Raw genomic sequence first — 25240 nt, 5'->3', positions numbered from 1 at the left:
GGACCAGACAACAGAACATAAACAACAAACAGGCAGGCAAAGACATTCAAGAACGAGGTGAGACATTTAAGACAAGAGTTAGTTTTGAACATCGTCTGACACCACAAAAGCAGTGCAGTCAGTAGAAACAGTGCCGAGTGACTCCACAGTATGTTCCATTAATATTTTGTATATTAATACCCACAGCCAAATGATTTAGGCAATTCTTTTGGAGGCTTTTCCCAGAAAGGACAAAGTGTGTGAGTACTGTAACAACCCAGGCCTGAATCTCAAATGACATACTGACCCATTTATCTACATTTTCAGTTTTTGTAAGTTAAGAGAAAATAAATCATGTAACAAACCCTACTTATATGAAATGCACACACTACCGTTCAAAAATTGAGATTATTTTGCACTTATATGATCAAAAATATAATAAATAGGAAATATTGTTAAATATCACTACTATTTAAAATACCTGTTTTTTATTTAATAGATTTTAAAATGTTAGTTTTCATTATATATACACACATCTCATTTATATATATATATATATATATATATATATATATATATATATATATATTTTACTCCTGTCATGGCAAACCTAAATTTTTAGCAGCCATTACTCCAGAATTCAGTCTCATATGATCCTTCATAAATCATTTTAATGTACTGATTTAGTGCTCAAAAAATATTTCTTATTAATGTCAATGTTAACAATTATCATCATATATTCATATAATATATTGTTATCAATTATGCATTTGATATTATATCGTGGAATCCAAACTACATTTTATTCTGAATTATCTGATGAATAGAAAAAGTTTAAAAGAATAGCATTTATTTGAAGTAGAATTTTTTTCCAAGTCGCTTTTGATCAATTTAATGCATCCAATTTTTTGAACAGTAGCATACACATAATTTAACATTCAAGGCAAGCATATTTTCAATTTTAATGAGACTTGAGGACAAAATATGTGTCTTTAGTGGAAAAAAATACAATTAAACATGCTTCATACATACCCAGGATGTTGACAAAGAGTTCATAGTACTGGTAAGTAAGAAGTGGCTGAGAAAGACTGTAGAAATAGTCTGACACCGTTTTAAATACATCTCGCTCAAAGCCTGGGTAAGATGGCTGGTTTGAGTCATATTTTGGCCCTTAATGGAAGAAAAAGAAAAATTATAAAATCAATTAGTTACATAATTGTATAGTTTCCTATTTACACAAAAGAAAATATGAATGTGATCTTGGAAGTAAAATTACTTATTAAAATTAAGTAAATTAATAAACACTTACAGTTTGCAAGACATTTCATGGCAGACAAAACCCAGTGCGGCAAATCATCTATAGAGGGGACAAATTAAGAGAAAATAGTCAGAATGTGAAAATACACTACCAGTCAAAAGTAAGATTTTTAATGTTTTTTTAAAATGTTTTTTGTTGTTGTTGTTTTTTTTTTTTTAATCTCTTCTGCACATCAAGCCTGCATTTATTTCATCCAAAGTACAGCATGAAAAAAAGTACAGCATGAAAATTCTACTCTGCTTTTTCAATAATAATAATAATAATAATAAAAATGTTTTTGGTGCAGAAAATCAGAATATTAGAATGATTTCTGACAGATCATGCGACACGAGTGATGTTGCTTAAAATTCTGCTTTGAAATCAGAGGAATAAATTACATTTTAAAATATATTCAAATATATTCAAATTTGCTGTGCTTTGGATCAAATAAATGCAGGCTTGATGAGCAAAAGAGACTTCTTTAAAGAAAACTTTTGACTAGTAGTGTATGATGTTTGTCTTTTTTTTTTTTTTTGGCAAATATCTAGCCTACCGGTCTTATCTTCCAATGAAACAACTCCATGTTTATTGACTTTGGTCATATTATACACGATGAACTGCGGATTGACTTGGGCTGGATCCAAAACATCTTCAAGAGACCCTGATCCCACCAACTTCTGCAAACTGAGCATTCAAAAGACGATTAGATTCATGTAGAACATCATATTTAAAATGTTTGAATTAATGTAATACACCTTACAATAAAAACAGTTAGATATGTAAAAACACTGCAATGATGACAACACAGCATACTCATTTTGGACTCATGTAAATCATACATAAATCACTTCAACATCAAAAACAAATCAGCAGTGACCAAAAATGACTTAAGTATTATTTAAAATGCCTTGATACACTACCAGTCAAAAGTTTTTGAACAGTAAGATTTTTAATGTTTTTTTAAAGAAGTTTCTTCTGCTCACCAAGCCTGCATGATGCTGAAAATTTTGCTTTGTTTACAGGAATAAATTTACATTTTTTTAAATATATTCAAACTTTAAATAGTACAAATATCACATTTTTACTGTTTTTGCTATATATTGATGGATCAAATAAATTTAGGCTTGGTGAGCAGAAGAGACTTCTTTAAAAAAAAAAAAAAACTTTAAAAATCTTAAATCTTAATCTTCAAGAACATTTGACTGGTACTGTACCAAGGTATTAAAACATTAAAAATCTTTAAAAAACAAAACAAAACAAAAACAAAAAACACTTTGGACTGGTAGTGTTATATCATGCAAATGCCAAGCTTTTAGAACCAAGCAATACATCAAAGTATTACATCAGATAATCTAATTTGTAAGTGCAAACAGGAAGTACTTTTGGTGCGAAGCTGTGTACTTCAGCGCATGCAAACAAAACTATATATGACAAATGGTGTGGGGAGGGGGAGGGCTTACTGTGTAAGTGTGACATTCTTCCAGATGACTTGAACGTCGTCCTCTGTGAGCTCCCTGCAGCACTCCGTCTCACCTGAGGATGATCCCGTAGGAGATTCTTGTGCTTCTGGATCCACATTTTCCTGTGTGAAATAGCAAGTGGATATTACATATCTGAAATAAAATTTCACATTAAAAATACATCTAAAACAACAAAAATTACCAATATTTCTTTGTCAAATTTCTTAGAGCCCCTAAATTTGAAGAAACTCTCCCGGTCCAGCATAGATATGCTCTTTTTCCTCAAAACGGGGCCACGGTTAGGAATGGGCTTCAGCGGAGATGTTGATGGAAACCTGAAACGTATTTTTAAACCGAACAGAAAACATTACAATTCTCTATATTTCAACCAAAATTCTTTCACAGGTTTCTAAAACATTCAGTTCATCATACCTGTACAGCTGGCTATTGTCCTCCAGGTCTTCCATGCCCCATCTACCCTTCACATCCTCAATAACATGGTTCTTCAAAAACTTTTTTAGCAGTTGGGTTGTCTGCTGTCTGGTGACCTCGGGTCCAAAATTGCTGTTGTTCTTCAAGAGTTCATGTAACCAGTCCACAGCTGCTGATGCGGTAAAGCAGCTCATGTAAACTCTGAAGTGCTGCCGGTGCTTCTTCAAAGGCATCCCTGCCCGGAAAAGTTTGGTCACTTCATTCCACTGGTGAATAAAAAGATAACATCACATTAAAAGCTTGAGATCGCTTAAGGCATGGAGAACGGTTTATGCAACAAAAAGTTTTTAGCTGGAGAAACACCCAATAATAAACAAACCAGTTTTATGAGTCACAAATAACAACTCAATTTGTTTTACAAGGATTGGAGATCTAAATAAACGTGGATTATAACATTGACGTGCAAGTCTTTGACCTTGTAAACAAATACGGCACATCACCAGACAATATTTGATCAAAAAGGCAGGAGAGACTCACCAGTTTAGTGGCCCTGTATGGACCTGGGGTGACGATGTGTGAACTCATTGCAAAGATCGCGATGTATTCAACACTTATGCAGCCGTTTTCATTATTCCTACATATACGGGCGAGTTTATTTTTGAGTTACGGAACGCATTCGGCTATATTTCATAAGATTACTGACTATATCGATAGATAAACCCACTAATCGATAAATCGCTGGCTGTGTAAACAGTTAATCTAAGGATCTTTCAGTCCTCGCACCCGTTTGAAATTACAACGCTAACGTCTCGGAGGATTGTGATTGGATAGCTTGTTTGGTCACATGATCGAAATGGCGACAGTCATTGGTTGTTCTTTGGTGGCAGTTTTGACTGTCAAAATATTGGTCTAATTTGTGATGAACTTTTTACTTCAGTCACAACATATTACGAACAACATTTTTAAAGTATTTAAATATAGAACTGGTCAAACGGCAAACAAAGGAAATGTAAAAATGAAAAGGTACAAAAAAAAACAAAGAGCAAAAAACAAAACAAAACAAAACAAAACAAAAAAAATACAAATACAGAGGCTCACATATTAATGGTAAAATGCAAAAGGCTAATTTACATATATTTGAAGATGGACTTTAAACGTTTTATAGCTAATAGTTAGTACTTTTTGGTTTTTATTTTACTTTTTGTATAATTACATAATTATTTTTATGTAGAAAATTACATTTAAAAAATGTTCAGGTTTCTTTAATGAATAGAACATTCAGAAGAACAGCATTTATCAGAAACAGAAATATTTTGTAACATTATAAACGACTTTATCATCACTTTTGGTCATTTTAAAGCATTCTTGCTAAATAAAAGTATTCATTTCTATTCTAAAAAAAAAAAATAAGTTATACTGACTCCAAAAGCTTTTTATTTCTGATAAATGCTGATCTTTGGATCTGTCTATTAATCAAAGAATCCTGAAATAAATGTACTAAACTGTTTTACATATTGATAATAATAATAATAATAATAATAATGAATGTTTCTTGAACAGCAAATCAGCATATTAGAATGATTTCTGAAGGATCATGTGACACTGAAGACTGGAGTAATGATGCTGAAAATGTTGTTTTGATGACAGGAATAAATTACATTTTAAAATATAAAAAGCAGTTATTTTTAATAGTAAAAATATTTCACAATATTACTGCTTTTTTTTTTATCAGATAAATGTAGGCTTGGTGAGCAGAAGAGAATTCTTTAAAAAAAAAAAAATTAAAAACCTTTTGACTGGTAGTGTAGTTTCCGTTCTGAGAGGACGTGACGTGAAAGGGAACGACTACAATCCCCATACTGCACTGCAGACACGTTAAAGAGTTTCACTTCCGTTTCTATTTCCGTGAGGTGTTTCTGGCGACAGTTACTGACTCATAACTGCTCGACAAATATTGAACGGTTGCTCTGGTAGGTGTTCGTTTTTGTATAAACAGATTACATTGAACAACAAGCTCTAAATACTGATATGTACACAGAGTTACTATAGTGCGATTTTCATTCATTACTGATGGTGTAAAACAGTCGCTAGAAGTCTGTGTTGCTAGCTTTTAGCTGTCAATGCTGCCTACCGAACTTATAGAACTGTAACTGGTTTAACCAGTTGTATCAAATCATTTTTAAATATAAACATGAATATGTATATATTCATTGCACAAAACGAAAAGGAATAAATATTAACTCTTTAAAAAAAAAAACATTTTCAAGCTAAACTAGCTAGCTGACTATATGATCAGTCAATAAAGGCATAAAAAGGCAAGTACATCAATATTGACTCTGAACTACAACGTGAACTTAGGAACATGGCTTAAAACGTTCTACACATTGCACGAGATCCTGCATCTAGTGATGTGATTTTACAACTCTTCTCTCTTTCTAGGATCTGCGGCTGAAGACAGAGTGCAAAGACAATGATTGATATCAAAGCATGGGCAGAATATGTGGTGGAGTGGGCAGCCAAAGACCCCTATGGCTTTCTCACCACGGTTATCCTGGCTTTGACCCCTCTGTTTATCGCCAGCGCCCTGTTGTCGTGGAAGCTCGCCAAGATGATTGAGGCCAAGGACCGTGAGCAGAAGAAGAAACAAAAACGACAAGAGAACATTGCCAAAGCCAAGAGAGCCAAGAAGGATTGAGCTTTGCATGAACAGGGGTCAATATAATAGTCTGATCCCCGATATATGGCTCTTCTCTTAACCCAGGACAGTTCTTATGGGACCTGGAACAAGACTGGGCTTGAAAGAGGCCTTAGTAAACCCTTAGAGGGAACATATAATGGGGAGTTGATTGATCTCAGTGGCAGGACTGCAGTACTTTTCCAGGATATTATCAATACAGTGGAAATGCACTGCATTGTTGTGCTATACACCATTGTGCAGTGCTCTGCATTCCATTTTTTACTGATTGTTTATTCCAAGCTAAATCTACAAAACACTTAAATTATGTTTTTTTTATTAATAAAAAATCTTAACATGAATTTTGGCTCAAAACAGTCTGATTGTCTGTGTGATTACTACAGTATTCTTCAATCTTAACCATATTATTTTTCAGTGCACTATTTCCCGTGGATTTGCGAGACCTCTGATTCATTAACCATTACAGATAAATACTTAGATGTATAACAAGGTACAGTAAATGTATAATTATTTTGCCTTCAAACCACTTTATGATTATGATCAATTACGTGTTATTATATCAATAATAACAAACCGGTTTGCAACATCAAGCAACATGACAGGCTGTTTTTGTTTAAGTAAATTAACTGGAAACCCTAACATTAAAGGAGAAGTCCACTTCCAAAACAAAAATTTACAGATAATGTACTCACCTCCTTGTCATCCAAGATGTTCATGTCTGTCTTTCTTTAGTCGTAAAGTAATTATGTTTTATGAGGAAAACATTTCTGGAATTTTCTCCATATAGTGGATGTCTATGGTGCCCCGAGTTTGAACTTGCAGTTTTTTTTAGAAATGTAGTTTAAATGCAGCTTCAAACGATCCCAAATGTGGTTGTAAACAATCTTAGCCGAGGAAGAAGGGTTATTTTCATAAAAATAATACAATTGATATACTTTTTAATGTCAAATGCTCGTCTTGTCTTGCTCTGCCTGAACTTTTTTTTCTGGTTCATGACAGTTAGGGTATGTCTAAAAACTCCCATCTCATGTTCTCCCTCAACTTCAAAATCATCCCATATCGCTGTTTTACCTTTTTTGTTAAGGGTATTTGATCTTTTTTGCATGTTCACTTTGCAAAAACTGGGTTGGAACTTCTACAGTGATGTAGGATGATTTTGAAATGATTTTAGTTGAGGGAGAAAATACGTTGGGAGTTTTTCGACATACCCTAACTGTCTTGAGCCAAAATACACAGAGTGTAGGCAGAGCAAGACAAGACGAGCATTTGAGATTAAAAAAATATTTAAATAGTATTTTTAAAATGAAAATAACCAATCGTTTCACTAGATAAGACCCTTTTTCCTCGGCTGGGATTGTTTACAACCGCATTTGGGATCATTTGAAACTGCATTTTAAAAGTTCTCGGGGCACCATAGAAGTCCACTATATGGAGAAAATTCTTGAGACGTTTTCCACAAAAAAAACAATTTCTTTACAACTGAAGAAAGAAAGACATGAACATCTTGGATGACAAGGGGATGAATACATTACTGGTAAATTTTTGTTCTGGAAGTGGACTTCTCCTTTAAAAATAAAGTGGATAAACAACATTTTGAGAACTGCAGCTGCAACTTTTATTTACCCGCTTTCTAAATAAAGTGCAAGAGGAAGTACACTGAAATAGTTTTATATTAGTCTGTACTGATAACAATTTTTCAATATGGTAAGACTGTTCAAAAACAAGCATCCAGTACTTCTGAATTGTCATTTTGATGCATAAAATGTTCTACAAAAGTTGATTTGATTTTAAAGCAATCATAAAGCAGTCCTCCTTTTTTTTTTATCTTTGCATCATTTTATAATCCATTTCAATGATGTTAATATGTACTCACTCTCAGGCCACCCAAGATGTAGATGAGTTTGTTTCTTCATCAGTACAGATATGAAAAAATATAGCATTACATCACTTGCTCAACAATGGATATTTTTGCTGGGATAGGTTCCCTCAGAATGAGAGTCCAAACAGAGTAAAATGAGAGGAAAAAAGGCACAATAATCCATACAACTGACACATCAATTGTCCATCAATTAAGATGCATGTTTGTAAGTTCACATCCATCATTTTACCATTAAAGTTTTCACTTTAAAGTCCATAATCTGTAATAACACTTCCAACAGTGAGAAATGTCATCAAACTGTCATCTTCTCACATAAAAATCGACCGACATACGTGTTTTTGAACTAGTTTGAAACAGTTGAATAAGCAGTGGTTTGTAGTTAAAAACATGTTAATGAGGAATTTATCACAAAGCACAGCTAATTGTGATTTTTTTTATTAGCACAGCTTATTGTGATGTTATTTTGATGTTTTTATCAGCTGTTTGGACTCTCATTCTGACGGCACCCATTCACTGCAGAGGATCCATTGTTGAGCAAGTGATGTAATGCTAAATTTCTCCAAATCTGTTCCGATGCAGAAGCAAACTCTTGTACATATTGGATGGCCTGAAGGTAATTCAATTTTCAGCAATTTTTCATTTTTGGTTGAAATATTCCTTTAAACATAGTTCAACCAAGTTAACCAGTCATCACATGCAGTATTTTGTTTAGTTCGCTCCAGAAAACCAGTACTGAATATTTACCAGGATGTGCTAAGAATTACTAATTAATTTAACTTGCAAATATACTTGAAGACAGCAATGGAGGTTTCAAATAGTCCTATTTTTTGCTTCCTGGAGGCGTCCAGGACCCAGGCTGGAATGTGTTGGCAGTGCTTACGGGGTCCTCACTGAATTCAGTCTTTCCAAACTGTGTGGCAGAGGCATGACCTTTGACTTGAGTCTGAGCAGGTCGGGCCACTAAACCTTCCTCATACTCTTTGGCCTGCAGGGCTTTATCCTTCTCCTCTGCCTCTACAGCTCTGATTTTGATCTGCTCCCTGTAACGTTCGTTCTGTAGCAACTCCTGCAGAGGGCAACAGACACACGTTAACACAACACTTCCAAATAATGTGTTCATTACAACATTACTAGCCGTAAAATTGTCATTTTTAGATATAATAAAATTAAGTCTTAAATACATCTACAATGACTTAAAAAGACTTGACTGGCACTCTCAATGTAATCATACACAAATAATACCTCTATTGTAGGTGGCTGCTTCCGTCTGCCTCTGATCCAAGCTACGGGAAAAAAGACAAGAGATACTGATGTTAAATATAAGTAACAAGTTATTATACCATTCAATAGCAATATATGAAAGCATTTACATTTTGAACATTTTTACAACAAATATCTTCTTTACTAAGGTCAATTTTCAAAAACGCAAACAGTTCATTTCAATTAATGAAATATCTGAATTGAAATATTTGGTTGGATTCACATTATCATAAAAATATAATATTTATTAATGACTGTAGTCTATATTACCATCCCATTCAGAAGGAATGCTTCCTTCCATGTACTCAAACTCATTTGGATTGGCTGCTTCTACTAGGCGCTTGGGCCGGATGACCCGTCCTGAGGAAGATAAGGCATTAGGTTTATTTAAATATAAAGTTATACAACAAAACATAACTTATCTATAACCACTGGACCAAAAAAAAAGAGGTTGATGAGAATGACTTTAAAGTATTTATTGTACAGAATGGCTACAGTTCAAAATATTTAAATGTATTTAAATCTGTTTATTTTAAGCATTTGTGACTCTGGACCATAAAACCAGTCATAAGGGTCAATTTTTTGAAACTGAAATTTATACATAATCTAAAAGCTGAATAAATAAGCTTTTTCCATTGATGTATGTTTGTTAGGATAGGATAATATTTGGCCAAGGTACAACTATTTGAAAACCTTGAATCTGAGGGTGCAAAAAATAAAAATACTGAGAAAATCGCCTTTAAAGTTGTCCAAATGAAGTTCTTAGCAATGCATATTACTAATCAAAAATTAAGTTTTGATATATTTACAGTAGGAAATTTACAAAATATCTTCATGGAACATGGTCTTTACTTAATATCCTAATGATTTTTGGCATAAAAGAAAAATCTATCATTTTGACCCACACAATGTATTTTTGGTCTATTGCTACAAAATATACCCGTGCTACCAGGGTCACATTTAGATAATACACTTTCTTTATATAGATAATTCTCAAAATTAATAACAAACAATGTATCAGATTGGCTGTTAGTGGTTTATAGAGAGGTCAAAATTACTCTTTAAAGTCCTACGTTTGACTTACCAGTCCATGACTTCTGTTCGGGTACGTAGTAATATTTATTTCCTAAATGATCTGTGCCAACGTGTTCTTTTACTACTCCAAATGTTCTTCGCAACAGAGAAGTAAGACGGCTCATTATTGTAAGTTAAATATCTCAGTAAATTCTCCCTTAGTGCACATACATACAAATTTGTTTTGAGCCGTAGGTTACACAATTACCCAGCATTAATCCTGTCATGTGATTGGTTCTTGCTCCCGCTCTGTCCAATCAGAATTCGCGTTGTAGACGCGTCACAACATGGCTGCCTCCTATCCAACAAAGTGCACAACAATAATATCTACAAAGCTGGAATAGATAATACATATTTAGTGTGTTGTGCAGAATGAATTTGTTTTGTTTAAAAACGCGGTTTTACAGGCTAAAAAATCGCCACTCAAAAGCTTGGGTAAAAGACTGTAAACCGACATCTGTTTTGGTTGTTTCACTCTGACTATAGTCATACCGTACAATACACAAATAAACATAACAGCTTCAATGTCTCTACAACGATGCTGAGCTTTCTTTATGCCAGGCAGTCAGGGCTTGACGACCCAGTTCGTCTGAGACGTGCAGAGTCTACAAGAAGGTAATGCTGTAATGTTTTTTTTATTTTCGAGGTTTCTTCTTGAAGACTTATTGGCTTTAAAGACATACAACCAAGAGGATAAACAAAACAAACAAGTAAATAATAATAAACAAAAAATCGTAATCAAAAGATAAGAAAAATAAAGCAGTAAAATAAAATAATTAAAATATTTACAAATATTGACACATTTCACTATTTGTTTTTTGGTATTGTGTAATGATGGTAACATGCAAGTACTATTACGTTTACTTGAATAATTAATGTACAGAGGAGAATGTTTGACTAGCAAACGGCATTATATATTTTTTAATTTATTCATTAAAAGTCACTGAAAATGTGTCACAGCCCATTCTCCCTTACTGTATCTTTAGGGTGCTAAGTCTGGAGTTGAACCACAACAGAGATGTTGATCGTATTCATGGCAATGGAATTAACACCCTGGACATTGAGGTTGTTGATGGAAGATAGTAAGTGTACTATAACCATAGAATTCACATTTACATATACACTACCAGTCAAAAGTTTTTTGTGTTATAAAGAAGTCTCTTCTGGTCACCAAGCCTGCAATTATTCGATCCAAAGTACAGCAAAAACAGTAACAGTTTTTAGAAATAACTGTTTTCTATTTGAAAATATTTTAAAGTGTAATTTATTCATGTGATTTCAAAACTGATTTTTTAACATCATTACTCCAGTCACATAATCATTCAGAAATCATTCTAATATTCTGATTTGCTGCCCAAAAACATTGATTATTATTATTATTATTATTATGTTGATGTTATTATTTTTTAGGTTTCTTTGATGAATACAAAGTTCAAAAGAGTAGCATTTATCTGAAATAGAAATCTTTTGTAACATTATAAATGTCTTTATCATCACTTTTGATCAATGTAGTTTGATCGATTTCTTAAGGATCTTATGACACTGAAAACTGGAGTAATTATGCTGAAAATTTAGCTTTGATCACAAGAATAAATTACATTTTAAAATATATTCAAATAGGAAGCAGTTATTTTAAATAGTAAAAATATTTCACAATATTACCAATTTTGCTGTATATTGGATCAAATAAATGCAGGCTTGGTGAGTAGAATTCTTAAATAAATAAATAAATAAATAAATAAATCTTACTGGTAGTTTATATGCACTTAATACACAATTATTTTCTTGGGATGACCCCAACAGCCTTTTTTGCATTCCAGTATGTTGTCAGGTGGCTCTGATGGTGTAATTGTGATCTATGACTTGGAAAACAACAGCAAGAAGCCTCAGTACACTTGTAAAGCAATCTGCACAGTGGGCAGGTCAGTATAGCTTCTTCCCGTTCACAGTGATCCAGTGACCACCAGATGGCAGCATGATATTTTCTGATTTAAATGTGTGTTTTTAATTGTAGTGTTAATGTTTTTCTGTGAAGGTCCAGTCGGCATGTGCATAAATTCAGCGTTGAAACAGTGCAATGGTACCCGCATGACACCGGTATATTTGTATCCAGTTCATTCGACAAAACCATGAAAGTCTGGGACACAGAAACTCTTAAGGTGTGTGTACAGTATGTCCTCAAGATTTTTTTCGCTCTCTCTCCTCTTATTTATAATAATATTTTATATGAATGTGCATACACAGATTGCTGTTTTCACTTCTGGTTAGTTGCTGACTGCATTTTATTGGCTGTGTCTTTGTGCTCTGCACAATGACAATAGCATTAAATCTAATCTAATCTAAAGTATACATGACCACCTGCTTTTACCAAGTCCACAAAGTCCCCATAGTTTTTCACAAATGTAATTTAGCAAATTATCCAACAACTGAAAGCAGTAAGCTATTGTGGAACCGCCAATCTGCTCAAACAGTGGCTCTTCTGTGGTGTCAGATGTCCCTTATCTATTGGTGCTTCATCTGGTATTTGCATTGTAACTGACACACAGGAATGGTGCCCAAGCAGCATTCACTGCTGTCTGCTCTCTTAAGCACGTCTAACATGGGTGTATATCAGTGTATTCCCTTAAAATATATTCTTCACATTAGGTTTCACTGAATATGATATAAATATTTATTTGTTTCAGCCAGCTGAGGAGTTCCAGTTTGATGGTAATGTCTACTGTCATCACATGTCTCCTATAGCCAGGAAGCACAGTCTTGTAGCAGGTATGTTCTCTGACCAAACCATACCTTCTGCATGTGGCTGTTCTTTTGCACTTTTGAGCACTGATTACTCTTTGATTTGATTTTCTTTTGTCAGTGTTTCAATCTGCAGCTAATGCTATTCAGATGTCCTTCCAAAAAAGAGGTTAATCCTAAAATATATGTTATAGATGGATGCTCATATCTGCTCTAGAATATTCTTTAGGTTAAAGTGGAAGAATCTAAAAGACCTTTATCATTGTTATCATTAAATGGGGAGACAGTAAAACATTTCCTGCTTTAGATATGAGAAGTGAGGAATCCGGGCACTTATCTCCTAATCAAGAAGGACAGGTTATGAACACCTCGACGTCCCATTGTCTAATTATTTTTCCCCCCAAACTTGTTTTAAGGAGACTTTTTCTTAATAATCTGCCACAGTTTAATAAGCAGTGACATGCTACTGATTATATGCTGAATTGCCAAATAATGTAATATTTAGGTAACACTTTACAATAAGGTTCATTAGTTAACTACATTAATTAACATGAATTAAAAATGAACAATACTTCTACAGCATTTATTAATCTTAATTAATGTTAGTTTCAGCACTCACTAATGCATTATTAAAATCACAAGTTGTATTTTTTGAACATTAGTTAATGCCCTGTGAACTAACATGAACGAACAATGAATGACTGTATTTTTATTAATAAATAGTGTAATAAATGTATTGTTCATTGTTCGTTCATGTTAATTAATACATTAACTAATGTTAACAAATGACACCTTATTGTAAAATGTTACCAATGTTTATCATTGGTAGGATCTGCCTTCATACATACTTTTGTACATAGGATCAGTCTTTTTGTCTTCAATGAATTATCTTTACAGAGTAAACACCTACAAGAGAAATTATATCAAGTGTCACATGTACGTCAGTTGTGACTAGATCAGTCAGATCAATTTTTGTGACCAGATTATGCTAGAAAATCTGAAGAGCCCACATGCTTTTTCTTGTAACTCCACAATCAGAGCCATTTTTAAGATCACATTCCATATTTTCCCAAACGTTTATCATTTCAGTACATTAATCTTATAAAGTAACAAAATACTGTGCAATTACTTGCTACAAACATATACTGTTGTATTCAGTGTGTTTTGCCCTTAACACTGGGCTCAGCGCTCCTACAATAACAGTGTGTCTGAGCTGTTGTGTTATTCTTCTCACTCAGCTCTATTGTGCTCTGTGTTGGCAGTTGGTACCAAAGACCCCAAAGTGCAGCTTTGTGATCTGAAGTCTGGGTCGCGCATCCACATCCTTCAGGGTGAGTAATGCCTGTTGTTACTGAATGGAGACAGCCCTGGTGGAGGGATATTGTACTCTTTTAAAAAGCCAAAGGCTCAGATGTTTTGAACAAACATGAATTATCAGATCCTGGTCATATGTGACCCTGGACCACAAAACCAGTCATAAGTAGCACGGGTATATTTGTAGCAATAGCCTTTTTTTTCAATTTCCTACCGTAAATATATCAAAACTTAATTTTTGATTAGTAATATGCATTGCTAAGAGCGTAATTTGGACAGTTTAAAAAATTTTCTCAATATTTACATTTTCTCAATATTTACATTTTTTTTGCACTCTCAGATTCCAGATTTTCAAATAGTTGTATTTCGGCCAAATATTGTCCTATCCCAACAGACCATACGTCAATGGAAAGCTTATTTATGCAGCTTTCAGTTGAATTGACCCTTATGACCAGGGTCCAGGGTCACATATTAGCAGCAATTTTCACAGATTTTTCTGTTCATCTCAGATGATTACACTACCATTCAAATATTTGGGGTTGGTAAGATTTTAAAAAGTGCATTAAGACCATAAAATTGTTACATTTTATTGCAGTGTAAATGTTTTCTATTTTAAAATATTTATATTTACTAATGTAATGCAAAGCTGAATTTTGCAGCAGCCATTACACCAGTCTTCAGTGTCACATGATCCTTCAGAAATTATTCTTATATGCTGATTTGGTGCTTAAAAACATTTTCTATTATTATCAGTGTTGAAAACAATTGTGCTGCTTAATATTTTTGTGGAAACTGAAACATTTTTTCAGGATTGAGGATTGAAATGATTTTTATAACATTTTATAACATTATAAATGTATTTAGTGTCACTTTTGATCAATTTAATGTGTCCTTACTGAATAAAATTTCCTTGAAAAAGCTGGTCCTAATACTTTATGTTAGGTGGCCTTAACCACTGTGTGCTTACATTTAAATTAATCATTTGATACAATGCACTTACTGTGTACATACATGTTTTTACATTGTACTTATATTTTAAAAAATACCTGCATGTCATAAAATTTATTTGCTGGGTCATTCCATGTCAAATCAACCAAATTTCAAAAACGTCCCCGGCTTGAATTTTTGATTTTGCTAATATTTACTAAGTAATACTAAGTAATCCACTATTTTGTAGCGGGGGGTCAAAATGGCAATTTTTCAGAGTCCAATTACAGGGGGGTAAAAATGACCTCAGAAAAATGGCAGCATCATAATGTTATTTTTACACACAGAATGGTAGGTCTGTTAGTAAAATTATGTACCAAAGGTGACCATTCAAAATGGGGAAACAGCACTTTTCAAGTTTTTCCTCCAAAGTTTGCCTGCCTGTAACTCAAGAAGTATTAAAGATATTTTAATGCCCTTTTAGATATTGGGTCTTAACAAACTTTCCTTTATAAGGCCCTATATGGTTCAGTTCCAGAGATATTGGAATTCTAATATGACTCCAGGAGTGAATCACGAGTGGTCAGAAACCAACTGTGGGTCAGTTTGCAAAAATATGATACTTCTTTTCTTTTAAAGAGGAATGTCTGAAGAACAAATAATTAGAGATGTATCTTGTTTCCTTCTGTCAAGACAACTGCATTGAACATACCTGTCTGAGTGCCACAAGTATTCTTTTTTCAAAGTTCGCGTGCTTATAACTCAAGAAGTATTAAAGATATCACAATATTATTTTAGATTCTAGTTGTTAATAAACCTTTCTTTTGATATCTTAATTTTAAGGCCCTACAATGTTCAGTCCCAGAGATATGGGGATCTCAATGAGGCTCCATGTCCAGATTGTTGAATTGAACCCATTTTCAAAGGTTGAAAACCAAATGTTGGTCACTTGGTATACAGCTGATACTTATTTTATTCAAAGAACAATGTCTGAAGAAGAAATACTGTTGAAATTAGAATTGTATCTTGTTTCCCTCTATCAAAACAATTGTATGTTACAGGCATGCAAACTTTGGAGAAAAATCTTGAGAAGTGCCCTATTCCCATTTCTGATTGGTCACCACTGGCACATAATGCAACAAAGATTGCTAAAGTCAACAGATTTTACTAAAAGACATACCAATCTCTGTGTAAAAAATAACATTATGATGCTGCCATCTTTCTGAAGTCATTTTTAACCCCCTCTAATTTGACTCTGAATCTCAGGTGAGGCCCCTCTGGTTGAGTTGACGCGTTATAATTACATTTCTATTTACATTGTTGACCCATCCATCCCTTAAGCCTTAACCCACCTTTAAACCTTCCCATACCACCAAACCTGTCCTTAACCTTACCCGTATGCCATCTCAGTAGCAGCGAAAGTGTTTTGCAATACAATATGAACACAAAAAGTACACTGTACTTATTTTCTGATGCAAGTACATAGTAGTTAAGGCCACCTAAAATAAAGTGGGACGAAAAAACTTACTGACCACAAATTGGAGTGTGAGAGTTGGTTAAAGTGTCAGCTATCATAAAAACAAGTTTTCCCTGGCAGGTCACAGGGGTGAGATTCTCTCAGTGAGATGGTCTCCACGATACGAGCATATCCTGGCCACTGCCAGGTAAGCACTTTCACACCTGCACAAATGTCAGTGCACTCACCTTTCCTTTGCTGCCATAAAAAATAACCAGCACATCTTGTGCAATTTAATCTATTAAGTATTTTTTATGGTAAATGAAATTTTTGTTCTATATTCAAGTCACATGCAGTTTGATATGCATAATGTAATCAGTCTTCTCAACAGATTGAGCGCTCACCTGCTGTTTGCGTAATGTGAGTGAATGAGAGTGAGATAATTAGCCATTAGGGACTTTTGAAACTGTCCTTCCTGCCTGGAAAATTAAGAAAACAGAGCTGTGTGTCAGACTTTTTGGAAAATTTATTTAACAAGTAACCTGCCGATTTAAAATCTTAACCGAGTCTCTTTCAAGCACATGAAGAAATGGATTGTAGGAAGACTTTCGGCATTTTGGTATCTGGTTTTGTTTGGCATCTAGAATTCCCAAATGAGGATTGCCTTATTTTAGGTGGGCATAGGAATGATTAAAGATGTTAGCATATGTAAACAGAGGAATCAAACTTGTTTAAAGGCTTGTCGTGAGTCTGACCATCTGTAGGAGATTTCTTCATCTTGCATTATTGCTAGTAACTCTTGTGCAATGGATTTCCCGTCAGCACTGACAGTAGAGTCCGTGTTTGGGATGTGAGAAGAGCCTCGGGGAGTCTTTTTACTTTGGACCAGCACAATGGGGACAAATCCAAGGCCTCTTCTGAAGCAGGTTAAATCACACTTGTTTCATCAAGATAAATGTGTTTTAATCTTTACTTGATACTTTGAAATGAACTGAAGTCTGTTGTAAACAGTTACATTTGTATCAAAACATTTGAGAGGTAGTTCATGAAGCTGTCCTGAAAATATTATTTACTGTGTGCATTCTATGAAATGCATTTATATGAATGAATATTGCTACTTAAATAGTGCATAAAAATTATGTATTTTTAAAGCAAATGCAGATTATAAAATGTAGTTTTTTAAAGATATCAGACTGTTGTTGTTGCACAGCATTGAGTGCAGCAAGCAGAACTGAATGAACGCAATAACCTCTGTGTGTAAATGATGCTGACAGCTCATATTACTGCATCAGACAAAGAGCTGTTCATATACTTTATAGACCTGTCTGTAATCAACCTTGTACTTAGAATTTGTTTACTTACTTCTGGCACAGAAATCAAAGCAAAATCATATAAACACATGCAGATACACACACACATAAACAGGTGCATCTCAATAAATTAGAATGTTGTGGAAAAAGTTTTCATTTCAGTAATTCAACTCAAATTGTGAAACTCGTGTATTAAATAAATTCAATGGACACAGACTGAAGTAGTTTAAGTCTTTGGTTCTTTTAATTGTGATGATTTTGGCTCACATTTAACAAAAACTCACCAATTCACTATCTCAACAAATTAGAATACTTCATAAGACCAATAAAAAAACATTTAGTGAATTGTTGGCCTTCTGGAAAGTATGTTCATTTACTCTATACGTACTTCAGTACTTGGTAGGGGCTCCTTTTGCTTTAATTACTGCCTCAATTCGGCGTGGCATGGAGGTGATCAGTCTGTGGCACTGCTGAGGTGGTAAGGAAGCCCAGGTTTCTTTGAAATTCAACAATATGCTCATTTGCATTTTTTGGTCTCTTGTTTCTCATTTTCCTTTTGACAGTACACCATTGATTCTCTATGAGGTTCAGGTCTGGTGATTTGCTGGCCAGTCAAGCACAGCAACACCATGGTCATTTAACCAACTTCTGAATGCTTTTGGCAGGTGCCAAATCATGCTGGAAAATAAAATCAGCATCTTTAAAAAGCTGGTCAGCAGAAGGAAGCATGAAGTGCTCTAAAAATTTCTTGGTAAACGGGTGCAGTGACTTTTGTTTTCAAAAAACACAGTGGACCGACACCAGCAGATGACATTGTACCCCAAATCATCACAGACTGCGGAAACTTAACACTGGACTTCAAGCAACTTGGACTATGAGCTTCTCCACGCTTCCTCCAGACTCTAGGACCTTGGTTTCCAAATGAAAAACAAAACTTGCTCTCATATGAAAAGAAGAGTTTGGACCACTGGGCAACAGTCCATTTCTTCTTCTTCTTCTTAGACCAGGTAAGACGCCTCTGACGTTGTCTGTGGTTCAGGAGCGGCTTAACAAGAGGAATACGACAAATGTAGCCAAATTCCTTGACACGTCTGTGTGTGGTGGCTCTTGATGCCTTGACCCCAGGCTCAGTCCATTCCTTGTGAAGTTCACACAAATTCTTGAATCGATTTTGCTTGACAAGCCTCTCAAGGCTGCGGTTCTCTCGGTTGGTTGTGCATCTTTTTCTTCCACACTTTTTCCTTCCACTCAACTTTCTGTTAACATGCTTGGATACAGCACTCTATGAACAGCCAGCTTCTTTGGCAATGAATGTTTGTGGCTTACCCTCCTTGTGAAGAGTGTCAGTGATTGTCCTCTGGACAACTGTCAGATCAGCAGTCTTCCCCATGATTGTGTAGCCTAGTGAACCAAACTGAGAGACCATTTTGAAGGCTCAGGAAACCTTTGCAGGTGTTTTGAGTTGATTAGCTGATTGGCATGTCACCATATTCTAATTTGTTGAGATAGTGAGTTGGTGAGTTTTGTTAAATGTGAGCCAAAATCATCACAATTAAAAGAACCAAAGACTTAAACTACTTCAGTCTGTGTGCACTGAATTTATTTTATACACAAGTTTCACAATTTGAGCTGAATTACTGAAATAAATGAACTTTTCCACAACATTCTAATTTATTGAGATGCACCTGTATATATAGTCAGTTGAATAAACTAATGTAGTACACTTAATATTATATGAAATATATAGTGATACATAATAATATAATATAAGAATTAATATGATACACTTTCATTTAAATGTGTATATACTGTATATTTGTGCATTTGATTTGTAGACTATAATATAATATAATACTGTAATATAATACAAATACATTTCTTATTTATTTCTTATATTTATTCTTTATAAAACAAAATTATAGTTTAAAATAAAAATATATTATAAAATAAAAATATAAATATATATTTATATATAATATAGAATAAGATTTTTTAATGTTTTTTTTTAAGAAGACTGTTCTGTTCATCAAGGCTGCATTTATTTGATAAAAAATACTGAAAAAAACTGTAATATTATTGGAATTTAAAATAATGTTTTTCTATTTTAATATATACATCAGCATCATTACTCCAGTTTTCAGTGTCACATGATCCTTCAGAAATTATTCTAATATGCTGATTTATTATCAGTGTTGGAAACAGTTGTGCTGCTTAATATTTTTTGTTAGGTTTTTTTTTTGGAACCTGTGGTACATTTTTCAGGATTCTTTGATGAAAAAAAATGTTAAAAATAATAGCATTTATTTAAAATAGAAATGTTTTGTAATAATATACACTGCCGTTCAAAGTTTGGAGTCAGTACTTTTTTTTTTATTTCTTTCTTTTATAATTAATGCTTTTATTCAGCAAGGGTGTGTTAAATTAAAAAGTGATAGTAAAGACTTATATTGTTAAAAAAAAAGATTTCTCTTTTGGATAATTGCTGTTCTTTTTAACTTTTTATCCATCAAAGGATCCTAAAAAAGTATCACAGGTTGCAAAAAAATATTAAGCAGCACAACTGTTTCCAACATTATTAATAAATCAGCACATTAGAATGATTTCTGAAGGATCACGTGACAATGAAGACTGGAGTAATGATGCTAAAAATTCAGCTTTGCATCGCAGGAATAAATTATATTTTAAAGCATATTAAAACAGAGAACCGCTATTTTAAATTGCAATAATGTTTCGCAATATTACTATATTTTTGATCAAATAAATGCAGCCTTGATGAGCATAAAAGACTTTAAAAAACATAAAACATTTTACAGATTTTTTTTTATGTAAAAACATAGAACAAACTGTAAAATATTTAATATAATATTTTATTTTTCTTCCAGTGAACACAGCACACAATGGACGAGTGAATGGATTGTGCTTCACAGCTGATGGACTTCATCTCCTCACTACCGGGACAGATGATCGTATGCGCCTGTGGAACAGTGCCACAGGGGAAAACACATTAGTAAGTAGCATTTAGAGATGTTTTGTAAAAAGTATGTCGAAAATTATATTTTGAGCCCATGTTTACGCAGCAAAAATAAGTCTTCTCTCATGAGTGTTACTGGCCTTTTGTGGGTCAGTAGAGTTTATACCAAAAGCAACTGAGATAAAATGTTGCCAGACATGAAAACAAGATAAAATCAATTGTCACGTTATCACTCACGTGTTTTCCTAATCACTTTCTTTGTTAATGACAAGAAACATGTTCTTTAAAAAATAGCTGTTGTTGCTAAAAATCCTTGTTTCTCATCAACAGGTGAACTATGGGAAGGTTGTGAACGAGAGTCGCAAAGGCCTGAAGTTTACCATATCAAGGGGCTGCAGTCCAGAATTTGTGTTTGTGCCATGTGGCAGTTCGGTAGCAGTGTACGGACTTCACTCAGGAAAGCTGATCACTATGTTGAGGGGACATTATAATAATGTAGACTGCTGTGAATTCCACCCAGATTATCAGGTAACGTTAATCCTGATGATTTGCTTAGTCGTTTCGTCTTCACTAATTAACTAAACCTTAAAGGATTAGTTCACTTCCAGAATAAAGTTTCCTGATAATGTACTCACCCCCATGTCATCCAAGATGTTCATGTCTTTCTTTCTTCATTCAAAAAGAAATAAAGGTTTTTGAGGAAAACATTCCAGGATTTTTCTCCATATAGTGGACTTCAAGGGTGGCCAATGGGTTGAAGGTCCAAACTGCAGTTTCAGTGCAGCTTCAAAGGGCTCTACACGATCCCAGCCAAGGATTAAGGTCCTATCTACATGATCCCAGATGAAGAATAAGGGTCTTATCTAGTCTTATCTAGTCTAGTCTTATCTTATCTAATTTTCTAAAAAAAAAAAAAAAAGTAAAAATTGATATACTTTTTAACCACAAATGCTTGTTTTGCACTAGCTCTGCAATGTATTACGTAATCACATTGGAAAAGTGGTTAGTTCATGGTTAGTTCTTCGTCTGTGTACTCTGGTTAAAAAGCTAGGATAGGCTGAATTTTTCTCGACCAAATTCAAAATCATCTGACATTTTTTGTAAAGGGTGTTTGACTTTTTTTGCACATTTGCTTTGTAAACACTGGGTCGGTACATCCTTCTACGTCACATGTGCGTGATTACATAATGCGTGAGGTCAAGCTAGTGCAAGACAAGTATTTGTTGTTAAAAAGTATATACATTTTATTTTATTTTTTTTAGAAAATGACCAATTGTTTCGCTAGATAAGACCCTTATTCCTCATCTGGGATCATGTAGAGCCCTTTGAGGCTGCATTGAAACTGCAATTTGGACCTTCAGCCTGTTGGCTACCACTGAAGTCCACTATATGGAGACAAATCCTGGAATGTTTTCCAACATTTTTATTCTGGAAGTGAACTAATCCTTTAAAGCAGGGGTGCCCAACCCTGTTCCTGGAGATCGGCCTTTCTGCAGAGTTTATTTCCAACCCTAATCAGACACACCTGTCTGTAATTATCAAGTGCTCCTTCAGATCCTAATTAGCTGGTTCAGGTGTGTTTAGTCAGGGATGGAGCTAAACTGTGCAGAAAGATCGATCTCCAGGACCAGGGTTGAGCACCCCTGCTCAACCCTGTATGCCAGTATGCCAGTAAGAAAACAATTTAAAGGAGAAGTCCACTTCCAGAACAACAATTTACAAATAATGTACTCACCACCTTGTCATCCACGATGTTCATGTCTTTCTTTCTTCAGTCGTAAAGAAATAGTTTTTTGAGTAAAACATTTCAGGATTTTTCTCCATATAATGGACTGATATGGTGCCCTGATTTTGAACTTCCAAAATGCAGTTTAAATGCGCCTTCAAATGATCCTAAATGCAGTTGTAAACGATCCCAGCTGAGAAAGAAGGGTCTTATCTAGCGTAACGATTGGTTATTTTAATAAAAATAATATGCCAAACGCTCATCTTGTCTTACTCTGCCTGGACTGTTTTTGTTCCGGTTCGTGACAGTTAGGGTATGTGGAAAAACTCACATCTCATGTTCTCCCTCAACTTCAAAATCGCCCTATATCGCTGTTTTGCCTTTTTTGTTAAGGGTGTTTGATATTTTTTTCGCATGTTCATTTTGCAAAGACTGTGTCGGTACTTCTGCAGCGATGTAGGATGATTTTGAAATGATTTTTGAAGTTGAGGGAGAAAATACGGTCTGATTTTTTCGACATACCCTAACTGTCTTGAATCAGAATACACAGAGTTCAAGAACTGCAAGGCAAGACGAGTGTTTGAGAATAAAAATTATTTAAATTGTATTTTTTTATGTAAATAACTGATCGTTTCGCTCGATAAGACCCTTCTTCCTCGGCTGGGATCGTTTACAACCGCATTTGGGATCGTTTGAAGCTGCATTTAAACTGCATTTTGGAAGTTCAAAATCGGGGCACCATATCAGTCCATTATATGGAGAAAAATCCTGAAATGTTTTCCTCAAAAAACATAATTTCTTTACGACTGAAGAAAGAAAGACGTAAACACCGTGGATGACAAGTGAGTAAATTATTTGTAAATTGTTTTTCTGGAAGTGGACTTCTCCTTTAAAGCTTTTGAGGTCTCGCAAATATCTAACAAGATTCGTATTAGCTCATAGACTCATTATTGGCTGTAAATCTGTGGGGTGCTTTTTTAGGAGCTGTACAGTGGAGGTAAAGACTGTAACATCCTGGCCTGGGTCCCAGTGCTGAGACAGCCTGACATTGAGGATGAAGAAACCAACTCTAAAAGGGTAAAACAGTTTGAGATTTAAAAAAAAATATATATATTGTGTAATTTCTTATTTACATTTAAAAAAAAATCTGAGATTGGTTGAAATAATGGTGCAGCTTAACAACAAATACAATGCCTTTGTAGATCAGGTGTTTATATCTTTACAGATCTGCACATTTGGACTAGGTGGGGCGTCCCTCAGCCAATAGATAAGATCAGATGAGCTGACAAAAACTATGCCCATTATGGCATGCATTCAGATGCGGTTGCTGTTAGTCAGGGTATACGTGAGATGTGCAGGTTAACTGGAGTCACATCTTGATGGCTTGTAGTTTATCACTCACTCTGTGTTTTGTTTAACATCCAGCTCTACCAGTTTTTCTGTCAAAAAATCTGGTACATATATAAATCACATTGTTTTACTCCGTCACTGATACGCACATAGTAGCTATTAGCAGCATGGCTTGGTCATATGATTTTTGCTTTTAGCAATGTATTTGAAAAAACATTAATAATATATACACAACAACCTATTTTTTTAATGATATTTTTAATGTATTTTAGTCATTATTATTATTTTTTTTTCTTAGATATTTTGGCAAAAAAAAAAAAATTATATATATATAATTATAAATATACTAATTATATATATATATATATATGTAGTGGACGTTTTACATTTTTCTAAAAAAATGTAAATATTTTTGCTAATTTCCCCATTTTGTTTTTGTGAAGTGTCACAAAAATATTTGTAGTTTTCATTAAATTTATTTATTTATTTATTTTTTGCAAAAATAGCTAGTATTTATACAGCTATAACTTCATGAGAGCTATACATTCATAAACATACATACAATCATAACTGAATCATTTCTGAATATTCTGGATGCATATTTTACAGGGTGGAACACAAGCTGCCATCAATCCTGCTTTTGAAGATGCCTGGAGCAGCGAAGAAGACTGACAGAGCAAGGAACATATCATATACAAACCATCATATACAAACAAACCAATATATATTGTTCATTCCATCAGATGTTAAAGTGCTCTTACTGCATTCAGTTGCATATTGTCAATGGACATAAAAAGTTGCATGGGTATCGAGTTTTTTCTATTGGTTGTAACCTACTGATTTGCTTGTGGATTTTAAGTTTTACATTGTCTTGAGTTTGTGTCTTAAACTTAACTTCTGCACGATTTGCATTTCACCTTGATGTGAACTACAGTAGTCAACATTCGAAGTACATCAAAAATGTTCATCAAAGTTGTCCTAAGACAAGAAAGGTATGGTTCTGGTTTTAGGACAACTTTGATTAAAAGTTTTCATCTACTTCAAATGTTGGCTACTATACAACTTGTCATATCTTTAGAACCAATAAATAGTCTAGAATGTTTATGATTATGCTGAACCTATTTGATTTTTCAACGAACAGTTTACGCTTTATTTTGAGCTTTAAACATTGACTCTAGTTAGTAAAAAGATCCATGCTGACACTATATCATTTGAACTGTTGATTTTATGGTAATGCAAATAATGTTATCGTTTTTTTTGTTTTTTTTTTTCTATAAAAAAAGATAATAAAGGAACATTTTTTAAATCAATATATTGTGGCATCACTAATGTCAAACAATTATTTGGGACAATACTTTTGATCTCACGTTT

General features: G+C 34.0%; 4 protein-coding genes across 6 annotated transcripts in view; 2 read left to right on the top strand and 2 right to left on the bottom strand.

The window, feature by feature from the left end:
- depdc1a (DEP domain containing 1a) overlaps window positions 1-3962 on the bottom strand; it is a 10036-nt gene extending 6074 nt beyond the window's left edge. For both annotated transcript variants that reach the window (XM_051117595.1, XM_051117596.1), the window contains exons 1-7: window positions 3706-3962; window positions 3169-3434; window positions 2939-3071; window positions 2737-2858; window positions 1830-1960; window positions 1289-1336; window positions 1012-1149 (exon numbers count right to left, since the gene is read on the bottom strand). In XM_051117595.1, the coding sequence (XP_050973552.1) occupies window positions 1012-1149; window positions 1289-1336; window positions 1830-1960; window positions 2737-2858; window positions 2939-3071; window positions 3169-3434; window positions 3706-3753 (886 nt within the window). In that variant the 5' untranslated portion in view covers window positions 3754-3962. The remainder of the gene's footprint in view (window positions 1-1011; window positions 1150-1288; window positions 1337-1829; window positions 1961-2736; window positions 2859-2938; window positions 3072-3168; window positions 3435-3705) is intronic.
- Window positions 3963-5005: 1043 nt separating this feature from the next.
- smim15 (small integral membrane protein 15) lies at window positions 5006-6219 on the top strand. Its single transcript, XM_051116489.1, has 2 exons — window positions 5006-5138; window positions 5608-6219. Exon 2 carries the CDS (start codon window positions 5639-5641, stop codon window positions 5861-5863), a length of 225 nt encoding a protein of 74 aa, XP_050972446.1. The 5' UTR covers window positions 5006-5138; window positions 5608-5638; the 3' UTR covers window positions 5864-6219.
- Window positions 6220-7378: 1159 nt separating this feature from the next.
- ndufaf2 (NADH:ubiquinone oxidoreductase complex assembly factor 2) lies at window positions 7379-10298 on the bottom strand. The gene is made up of 4 exons (XM_051117422.1): window positions 10087-10298; window positions 9273-9362; window positions 8985-9025; window positions 7379-8808 (listed from the first exon to the last, which is right to left on the bottom strand). The coding sequence occupies exons 1-4, from the start codon at window positions 10199-10201 to the stop codon at window positions 8563-8565; spliced, it is 492 nt and encodes a 163-aa protein (XP_050973379.1). The 5' UTR covers window positions 10202-10298; the 3' UTR covers window positions 7379-8562.
- A 60-nt stretch (window positions 10299-10358) lies between these two features.
- Window positions 10359-25183, top strand: ercc8 (excision repair cross-complementation group 8). Of its 2 annotated transcripts, none has more exons than XM_051117418.1 (12): window positions 10359-10691; window positions 11063-11158; window positions 11897-11998; window positions 12112-12235; window positions 12761-12842; window positions 14078-14146; window positions 16654-16720; window positions 17335-17438; window positions 20705-20829; window positions 21124-21321; window positions 23501-23596; window positions 24479-25183. In XM_051117418.1, exons 1-12 carry the CDS (start codon window positions 10615-10617, stop codon window positions 24539-24541), a joined length of 1203 nt encoding a protein of 400 aa, XP_050973375.1. In that variant the 5' UTR covers window positions 10359-10614; the 3' UTR covers window positions 24542-25183. The 2 variants fall into 2 exon arrangements, with proteins under 2 accessions (XP_050973375.1, XP_050973374.1); XM_051117417.1 differs by having other exon boundaries at window positions 14054-14146.
- Window positions 25184-25240: the final 57 nt, after the last annotated feature.

This window comes from Labeo rohita, chromosome 8 (genome assembly GCF_022985175.1).
Source record: "Labeo rohita strain BAU-BD-2019 chromosome 8, IGBB_LRoh.1.0, whole genome shotgun sequence".
In the NCBI taxonomy this organism is placed as follows: Eukaryota; Metazoa; Chordata; class Actinopteri; order Cypriniformes; family Cyprinidae; genus Labeo; species Labeo rohita.
This window is presented reverse-complemented; position numbering and strand designations above follow the sequence as displayed.

Bases quoted from the DNA above. Each gene is read 5' to 3' on its own strand.
- ercc8 (XM_051117417.1), top strand. From the start codon at position 10,615: ATGCTGAGCTTTCTTTATGCCAGGCAGTCAGGGCTTGACGACCCAGTT. The intron at 12,843-14,053 runs GTATGTTCTCTG...CTTCTCACTCAG, and splicing joins GAAGCACAGTCTTGTAGCAG to CTCTATTGTGCTCTGTGTTG. The intron at 16,721-17,334 runs GTAAGCACTTTC...ATTTCCCGTCAG, and splicing joins CATATCCTGGCCACTGCCAG to CACTGACAGTAGAGTCCGTG.
- smim15 (XM_051116489.1), top strand. From the start codon at position 5,639: ATGATTGATATCAAAGCATGGGCAGAATATGTGGTGGAGTGGGCAGCC.
- ndufaf2 (XM_051117422.1), bottom strand. From the start codon at position 10,201: ATGAGCCGTCTTACTTCTCTGTTGCGAAGAACATTTGGAGTAGTAAAA. The intron at 9,363-10,086 runs GTAAGTCAAACG...TATCTTCCTCAG, and splicing joins CGAACAGAAGTCATGGACTG to GACGGGTCATCCGGCCCAAG. The intron at 8,809-8,984 runs GTATTATTTGTG...TGCCCTCTGCAG, and splicing joins AGCAGCCACCTACAATAGAG to GAGTTGCTACAGAACGAACG.